The sequence below is a fragment of the Calidris pugnax genome, unplaced genomic scaffold (genome assembly GCF_001431845.1).
Source record: "Calidris pugnax isolate Ruff unplaced genomic scaffold, ASM143184v1 scaffold20, whole genome shotgun sequence".
In the NCBI taxonomy this organism is placed as follows: Eukaryota; Metazoa; Chordata; class Aves; order Charadriiformes; family Scolopacidae; genus Calidris; species Calidris pugnax.
This window is the reverse complement of record NW_015094510.1, coordinates 596,896-606,459: the sequence shown is the minus strand read 5'-3', so window position 1 is coordinate 606,459 and position 9,564 is coordinate 596,896. Positions and strand designations below refer to the sequence as shown.

At 48.1% G+C, this 9,564-nt stretch overlaps 1 protein-coding gene across 1 annotated transcript in view; it reads left to right on the top strand.

Moving 5' to 3' along the window:
• Positions 1-5,096: 5,096 nt before the first annotated feature.
• UCHL3 (ubiquitin C-terminal hydrolase L3) overlaps positions 5,097-9,564 on the top strand; it is a 44,196-nt gene continuing 39,728 nt past the window's right edge. The window contains exons 1-2 of the mRNA XM_014965687.1: positions 5,097-5,322; positions 5,543-5,554. Of these exons, the coding sequence (XP_014821173.1) occupies positions 5,281-5,322; positions 5,543-5,554 (54 nt within the window). The 5' untranslated portion in view covers positions 5,097-5,280. The remainder of the gene's footprint in view (positions 5,323-5,542; positions 5,555-9,564) is intronic.

Here is a 9,564-nt window from a genome sequence, read left to right as displayed (position 1 = left end):
GAAAGCCAGCCTCCACACCTGCTGGCTGTAGTCTTGAAGGTGAGCCCTGCTGACCTGGGTCCCAGCAGCTCCTGGCTCTCTCAATGCCGATGGGCACCTGCGAGAGCAGGAGCCGAAACCCAGCCGCCTGCTCCTGCGGCAGAGTGCCGGGGATGCTGCCTGTGCTCCCGGCGGGAGTGCCCAAAGCCTCACCCGCAGCCCTTGGCATTGCAGGACTTCCTCCGCAAGATCCCCTCCAAGCTCCTGCGCTCAGAGCTCTTTGAGCAGTGGATGGGCGCCCTGCAGGTGACCAGCAGGCAGGAGAAGGTGGCGGCACTGAAAGAGTAAGTGTGGCCAGCAGCCTGCAAAGCGACCGCCTCCTTGAAAAAGCCGTGTTCTCTGCCAGCCACCTCTGGCTGCTGCGGGGCTGGGGTTTGGGGGAAAGTGGCACAGAAAAGCATTTCTCTTCTGGAGCGCTTCCCACAGGCATTGGGGGTTTCTGCATGAAGGGCCTCTTGTCAGAAGGGCAGGGTGGGAGGGAGGTGACTGTCCCTCAGCAAAGGCAGTCCCTCTGCTGCAGAGCAGGCATGGCCAGGGAGCCTTCCCTCGGGTGGGCTTGGGTGAGATCAGCCTGGGCTACCTGTGTCCACAGCATCTACCTCTTTAACATGGTCTTCCTGTTCCCTCAGGGTGGCGAGCCAGTTGCCCAAAGCCAACTTCCTCCTCCTCAAGGAGTTGTTGTTTGTGCTTCACAACATCAGCAGAAGCGTGGCCACCAGCAGGATGACAGCTCAGAACCTGGCCATCTGCGTGGGGCCAAACCTCCTGAGCCCACCAGAGGAGCACACGCTCCCACTGGAGGCACTGGCGCAGGTGACACAGAAGGTAGGCTGTGTTGACCACCTGCCTACAGCCTTCTGGGCCCAGCCCAGCTTTGCTGCTCAGAGGGTCCTGGCTGCCTCCTCTCTTCAGCAAACGCTGGTGGCTGGGAAGAGCTGCCAGGAAGAGCAGCCCTGTGCAGAGCTGCAGCTTTCTGCACAGAAGCAAGGGTGCGGAGTGGGAGAGGCTGCTTGACCCATTTGGAGCTACCTAGGTGGAAACCAATGGTTTGCTGTCTGCAGGTGACGCAGCTGGTGGAGTTCCTCGTTGAGAACCATGGGGAACTCTTTCAGGAGGAGGAGGTGGCTGACCTTGCCAGGGCATCTGGGGAAGAGCTGCCAACACCTCAGGTGGAGGCGGAAACAGCAGAGGTATGTCAGAGCCACAAACCCACCCAAGGGATCTGCCTTTCAGAGCTGGGGGAGCAATGGGGCAGGTAGGTCCTTGCCACCTGTTAACGGCCACATTGCCATTACAGGTGCCTTGAGTGGCTCCAGAAGGCAAGCACCAGAGCTCGTCCCAGGAGAAGAGGTACAATGAGCCAGCTTTGGCTAAGAGTAGAATTTGTTTAAGTTTCTCGTGGCTTTACCTGTCTAACAAGATGCTTGAATGGAAAGGTTGCCAGGCTCTTCCCATGAAATCAGGAAGAGAAAACCAACCTGCGAAGAGGCAACAGACGGGCAACCCGAGAGGCAGAAGAGCAAGTTGGAAAGGGAGCTCCCAGGGATGGAGAACTGAGGACATCCAAGCAGGAAAGAAGAACGAGGAGCCCAGGTGTGTAGCAGACTCTGCTGTCCATCTTTCAAAGCTCTGAACATTTTGCTCTGAGTAGCGGAAATAGTTCTGCTCCTGGGGAGATGCCCCCACAGAGATGGCCCCAGGGAGGTAGCAAGCACCTGCCTTTGGGAGAATGTGTACGTCAGGAGGAACATACCAGCCCAGCCTTGGCAGTTTTCATTTTGCACTTCTTGATGCTCTGTTTGCACTGGCTGGTGTTGCCTGAATCCCAAAGACACTGCAAGGAGCTGTGCCAAGAAGCTGTAGACACCAAGACACTGGCACTCCTTAAAAAGCTGACATCTCACCTGAGAGAATTGAAGGAAGAATGAAACAATCAAACCAAAGAATCACTTTCTGACTCTGTCCTTGCAGGTGTCAACTTAGTTTTCCTGCTTGGATTCCCTGGATGAGCTCCAATGCCATGGCCTCAAGGGGCCGCATCGTGCAGCCCCAGCACTACCTTAGAAGAGACGAGGAGAGAAGCACCCCTGCCCTTCTGCTCTGCCCAGCAGATTCCACTCTTGCACCACCATCCTGGTTTGGCCTTGGCTGGCCACTACACCAAACAACAGATGTCCTCTTTAACCTGACCCATCTGGAGCTTCCAAGATGATGATTGCATCACCTGCAGACACCGGGGAAGTCCCAGACTGGTCCCAGTGATGGATGGGAACTGGATTCCCAATCTGCAGTCTGGAATGCACAGATCGGGATCAAAGGCAGACGAATAGACAGAGTCCTCCTCAGATGCCAGCCATTGAAGAAAGAGGGTGAGCCGTCGTCTCTCAACTTTTATACTGAGCATGATGCCAGTGCGATGGAATACTCTGTTGGTCAGGTTTGGGTCACCTCTCCTGTCTGCTTCTCCCCACACATGCCACCCCACTGCGCTCTTCCACTTCCGACCCTCCAACTCTGTGCAGAACAAAGCCAGCTGGCCTTGGTGGTTCTAGCAAGAAGCATAAGCAGGAGCCTCTCTGCAGACCATTCCCTGGTACTCACTAGAAACATCAGACCTTCCCTGCTAGAAGTGCATACTGTCTGAAAAAGATCCTGTTGATTTCAGGCAGTGACTTGGAAGAGGCTTAGCTGCAAAGTAAAATGCCTGAAAAGAAAATGGGTTCTGTTTTACCTCAAACCAAGAGAACCACTGGGTGGAAGCAGACCAGTACCACCCTCACACCCACCTCAGCCCTTACAGGAGGCTTTGCTGGCTCACTCATCAACTCCGTGAGGAAATGCCCACCAGCTGGCACACCTCCCCAGCTGGGGAGCTGGCACGTGAACTTCGTAGGGAGCGTGTTATGCATCACAGTTTGTGTCATCGAGGAGGAACGTGATAGACAACATTGATGCTGCACAGCATGTTCCATACTGTATAAACCCTCCAGGTTTTATTTACAGCTACTCGTTCTGGGTGGACAGATTCTGAACCAATGGGCTCGATACACAAAGGCAGCACCCATTGCTGGTCTTTGGTGGAGCAAGTCTTGTTAGCACCACACATGTTCAGCTGACCGTCGACCAACACCCCCAGGTCCTTTTCTGCTCTCCAGCAGGTCAACACTCCCACCCAGCTTGGTGTCATCTGCGAACTTACTGAGGGTGCACTCGATCCCCTCCTCTAGATCATTGACCAAGATGTTAAAGAATACGGGTCCCAGTACCGAGCCCTGTGGGACACCACTCGTGACCGGCCGCCGACTGGATGTAACTCCAGTCACCACCACTCTCTGGGCCCAGCCCTCCAGCCAGTTTTTAACCCAGTGGAGAGTATACCCATCTAAGCCATGAGCAGACAGTTTCTCCAGGAGGAAGAAGAGCACTTAGCCATGGAATGGCTATCTTATAACAACATTAGGTTAACATCAACTTATCCTCCCTGTCCTGGTAGACACATTTTCAACAGAGACAGGCCAGAAATAAAACCTGCTATAAAAACAGTGTACCTCTGTGCTATTCCTTCTTATACCCTTGCATACCTTAAAAATTGATAAGCATTTACTATTCAAGGAAGTCTTTGGAGTACTGTTTTCACAAAAACACCTTTCATTCTGTTCGCGTGAATCCTCCACCGAAGCTGAAGTGTCTTTTAAAGCTAAGCTTAGAGAATAAGCATGCTTGCACACATTTCCGACATGTAGGTGGAGCAAAGTCCAAGTTGGAGTTAAGGAATAAAGAAAATGTGGAGTCCTGTGAAAACTCCGTCTGTGGACTCTGTCACCAGGGTGCGTCCACTTTCTCCATGTCTCATAACAAGAGAGAGCACTTTTCGACTTGGACCTCTGCCTTGGCTGGAAGAAATGTACCCTTCTCAACTTTACGCCAGTGGCACAAGGAGGCCTGCAGGAAGAGATGCGATCCAGATCCAGAGGGACCTGGACAGACTTGAGAGGTGGGCTCGTGCAAATCGCATGAAGTTCAACCAAGCCAAGGACAGGGTCCTGCACCTGGGACGTGGCAATCCCAGGCACAAATACAGATTGGGCGGAGAATGGCTAGAGAGCAGCCCTGAGGAGAAGGATTTGGGGGTGTTGGTGGATGAGAAGCTCAACATGAGCCGGCAAGGTGCACTGGCAGCCCAGAAAGCCAACCGCATCCTGGGCTGCATCAAGAGAAGCGTGGCCAGCAGGTCACGGGAGGCGATTCTGCCCCTCTGCTCTGCGCTCGTGAGACCCCACCTGGAGTACTGTGTCCAGCTTTGGAGTCCTCAGCACAGGAAGGACATGGACCTGTTGGAACGGGTCCAGCGAAGGGCCACAAAGATGATCAGAATGATGGAGCACATCTCCTATGAAGACAGGCTGAGAGAGCTGGGGTTGTTCAGCCTGGAGAAGAGAAGGCTGCGGGGAGACCTTACAGCAGCCTTTCAAAATCTGAAGGAAGCCTACAGGAGAGATGGGGAGGGACTCTTTGTCAGGAAGTGTAGTGACAGGACAAGGGGTAACGGTTTTAAATTGGAAGAGGGGAGATTTAGATGAGATCTTAGGAAGAAATTCTTCCCTGTGAGGGTGCTGAGACACTGGAACAGATTGTCCAGAGAAGCTGTGGATGCCCCATCCCTGGAAGTATTCAAGGCCAGGCTGGATGGGGCTTTGAGCAACCTGCTTTAGTGGGAGGTGTCCCTGCCCATGGCAGGGGGTTGGGACCAGATAATCTTTAAGGTCCCTTCCAGCCCAGCCCGTTCTGCGATGAGGAATGGTTTTCCCGGAGGAAGGGCGGCTGGAGCCGGCTCATCCCGGGGGAGCGGCAGGTTTCCCACCCCCCCGCGCGGCTGGGGCGGGGATCGGGACCTCCGAGGCACCACCCCTTGCCCCGCCGGGAGAGTCCATTGCCGGGGGCGGGCGGGGGGGAACCAAGAGGGTGGGAAGCGGGAAACTTTCCCGCCTTCTTTTGTGCGGCAGCAGCTCTGGAGGAGGCGTTCATCGCCGTTGTGACCCCTTGTCCCTCCGCTCCGGAGCCGGGAAAGAGGTTTGGTCGGGGGTTTTTTAATCCTTCCCCCCTTACCTCCCCCCCGCTTTCCCGGTGGTGCGGTCCCGGGTCAGATCTGAGGCGAGGCAGCGTGAGGCGCTGTCAGTGCCGGTACCGGGAATCGACGCTGTTACTACTACTGCTGTTGCCGCCGCCGCCGCTGCCGCCGCCATGGAGCCCCATCGCTGGCTGCCCCTGGAGGCCAACCCCGACGTGAGTGCCCGTGTGGTGGGGGAGCTGCCTGGCTGCCGGTGGGAGGAAGGAAGGGAAGGGAAGGGAAGGAGGGTGGCGGAGGGAAGAGGGCTCGGGGCCGGCCCGGGATGGGCGTCGCGGGCTGAGGGGCGGCTGGTGGGGGCAGGGAGCGGGGGGGAGGCCTTAGCCCGCGGATCTGACTGGGGTCTTAACTCCCCCCTGTTTTCTGCTTGCTTTTCAGGTCACGAATCAGGTAAGAGGCTTTTATTTGAGGTAACCTTTAGTCTCTCGGCAGCTTTAGGCCCGTCTCCTTTCATTTTCATGTCGTGAAGGCTCCTGCTTCTCCAACCCCCTTCCCCCCCCCCCACGCATGTCGGCGTTCAGTCTTCCAGTAATATTGGACCTTCCTGGCACCTCCTGAAACCTCGGAGCACACGGTGTCGTGTAAAGATACTATTTGAAAGAAAAAACGGTAAAGAGAACACATGTGGTCTGGTTATTAATGTAATGTCATCTCTAGTGCGTTCCAAGATGGGGTTTAACTCGTTAATTAAATATAGATATCATATAATCTGTATTGTATATGGATTTTATATATATTTTATATTTATGCATAATGTATATGAGTTCTGGACCCATACATGGTGGCTTTGTGCACTTCTATGGCTCTGCTTACATCACTGTGTTGCAGTCTTTTTCTTCTTTGGCTGACTGTAAGAAATAATTTCATTTTACTGCATTTGCAATTTGCTGCTTATTCATGGCAATACCTGCGTGATTTGTTGTTGCTGATTTTTTTTTTGTTTTGTTGTGTTTATTTTTTTAGCCTAGTAGATTCCATGCTAGAGAAAGGAAGCTTGTTCTAGTCCACAGAACAATGGAAGCGCTAGATAAACCAGTTGAAAGGAAATCGTGCATTCTCCAACCCTGCATCGTATTCTCAGTGATAATTTTGAATATCTTTAGCAAGCACTAGAGGTCAGATGTTGATCCCCAGCAGGCCTATTGATAATGTTAAGGGCGGTGTTTAAGCCAAAAGACTCTGAAGCTTCCTGCACTGCAGGAAGATGACATTCTTAAAACTATAGTGTTGAAATATTTTGGAAACTAGGGATTTCTGCATGTGAAGAATGGATTTTTTGTTGTTGCTGTGATATACTGAGTCTGCAGGAGAGTGAAGGATTATTTGATGCTGGGTCGTTTTGTACTTGGGTTTTTGTTTTCTAGGACAAATAATGTTGCACTTCTTACAGTATTGCTGCTCTGGAGCAATTTGAGAAGTTTTTAATCCCAGTACTGAGTTAAAATTAACAGTGTTTCTTGGGAGCTTTTCTCAAATGTATGCTACAATTTCCTCACGTTTTAAGTTTTTTAAAATTTTGAAGTTCAGAGACTACATTCCAGGTTGGAAGAAAATAAATAGGAATAAATGACTAGTAGAACTTAAAATTCTCTAACTTTTTTTCACTTTCCAGATGTTGAGATGAGCTTAGCATGGTACAAATCAAGTCCTGTCAGTTGTAAAGTAGAAACTGAGAAGGAAAAACTAGAGACGTTTTCCAAATATCTGAATTATCTTGTGTCACTACATGTTTATATTATATGGAGAGAATCCTCCAAGTATGTTAAATAAACAATTCAAAGTGTGTTCAAAACTTATCTCTCTTGCCCATTGACTTTGCATTGATGGTGGATGGCATCTATCAATAGTGGATCATCATGGATTATTAGAACTTTTGCTCTGCAAGGACTTTCTTGTTAACATTTCTGTACAGAAAAGTCCACTTTAGATCAATTAGACTTCCTCATTCACAATATTTTGTCACTGTTAACTGAGCAGTGGTCGTTATTATCTAGACTAAGAGGTGTATTTTTTTCTTTAAAAAGGGAAGAAAACAATGATCAGTGTTGAATATGAATACACTTTGCATTATTAGTAATTGTTCTTTTAATGTCATCAGTACATTGGTAAACTGTAACAACAGGGCTGTTAGTCACCAGTTATTCATATCCTGCGTAAAACAACAATAATAGTAATTTGAGATTCAAATGAAGTTGCAAACACATTTTTAAAAAACCCTGTTCAGATAATTGCAAGGAAAGACTTTTTTTTTTTTTTTGTGGTACTCTGTGCTGTGCTCTGAAAATATTTTAGAATCCTTCAGCATTAAAAAGACAGTCGTGTGCCCTTAATAGCTGTAGTATGTGTCTCAAAGTAGTTTAATACATACAGGTATCTAGCCATGTGTTTCTTGGATTGTTTTTTTTTTCCTATTTTTTAAAGTTGTATTTTATTTGTTTTACTTGGGTGTTAGACTGTCCTTGAAACATACTACTTCTGTTAGTGTTAAAGTGTGGTAGAAAACTCTTAAACTCCCCCCAAAATTCCAGTCAACCATAACATGTGGATTCTTAAGTATTAGATAGTAGTCAGAACTGTCCTTATGTTTTAACAAATGCTTAGCCTGTTTTAATTTATACCAATCATTCCCTTTTTAAATAGAAACTAGAAAGGCAATGTACTAAATGCAGGTTCATTTCCTTTTAATATGTTCTTACTGTACTGTGTGCTCCCTAGTTTTGAAATTTAAGTTGCAAATTGAAGACTCTCAGTCTTTGATTGTCATCAATTCAGATGATAATGGAGAAGAGCTGGTATTTCTCAGTTGTGGGGTATGTGAAATCTTTCCAAAATATCTTAAATTTTTATCTATACATGTCTAGGAACTTCTAAATCCTTAGTGTGTGGGAATGTGTGTGTATATATATATACATAGGGTCTGCCATTGTGCATATATGTTAGAATTATTTAAAGGTTCAGAAAGTGAGGACAGACAAGAATATTCTTTCTTAGCTTTAGAGATTTCCAGTGGCAAATGGGAATCTGGGCAAATGGGAATCTGTCTCACTGGGAATACCACAGCCACATATCTCTAGTGATCTTTTTAAGAGAAAAGTCAGCATAGTTAAATGTACCATACAGTGCTGATTTAATTGTCACAATACTTTTTCTTTTTTTTTTTTTTTCACTTCTAGAGTATGATAGAATGATCTGTTAGTCCACCTCTGATACAGAAAGAGTTGATGATTCAGCATTTACAAAGCCCCAGTTTGTGTACAGTGATGACAGGGAATGGTTTCTTCTTTTTGACCTTCAGCTAGGGGCCTGACATGACCAGTGCTACACTTCTTCCTGAACCTCTTCAAGACTTTCCCTGTTAATTAGAGAGAAAGCAAGAAAATGGGTTTTATCCACTCAGTGTTTACCAGATGGTGTTTGGCTGTGTATCTTGCTCTCCATTTCTTCTATCACCAAAAAAAAAAAAGACTGCATACGTATTTTTTGGAGTGAAAATATCAGACACAAGCTGATTGTTCTTCATCATGATGTTGCTTCAGCCTGGCTTGCAACCCATGATTGATTCCCTAGCAAGCATAGACAAGAAAAAAAGTATATTGGTGGTTATCTGTCTTGATCTCTCTTACCTTTCTTCATCTTGCACATTCTAAGAGAGATGCTTACGTCCTAGATAAGGTGCCATGTCAACTCACACCTTCATTATGTCTGGATAACGACAGTAATTGACTGCATCTGATTATGAAGCTCAAGCTCTGCTTTCAAGTAGTTCAGAGTTAAGCTATTGAGAGCTGGCTGTGGCTTGGGCTTCTCTTGCCTCATAGGGCTTACTTGCCTGTTCTTAGTTACCTTCCAGCATTATTTTCAGGCCTTTGATCCTACATGTTTTCTTTTTTTTTTAAAGCAATTAAGGTACTGAGAGTCAGCTACATAAAGAAATTAATTTTAGTCCATGGAGAAGAGAGGGGAGGGGAGACCTTATTAATGCTTATAAATATCTAAAGGGCGGTTTGAGGGAGGAGGGAGCCAGACTCTTTTCAGCAGTTGCCAGTGAGAGGACGAGGGGCAACGGGCACAAGCTGGAACACAGGAAGTTCCACTCAAATATGAGGAAGAACTTCTTTCCGGTGAGGGTGACAGAGCCCTGGAACAGGCTGCCCAGGGAGGTTGTGGAGTCCCCTTCTCTGGAGATTTTCAAGACCCACCTGGATGCAGTCCTGAGTGATGTGCTCTGGGCAATCCTGCTTCAGCAGGGGAGTTGGACCAGATGATCTCTAGAAGGTCCCTTCCAACTACAACAATTCTGTGATACCCTTGACAGCTGAGGGGGGCAATAAAGATCACAAAACACAGAATAAATGCCAGAAACTGGATACAGCTAGTCTTCACCCAATTATGCAACACAC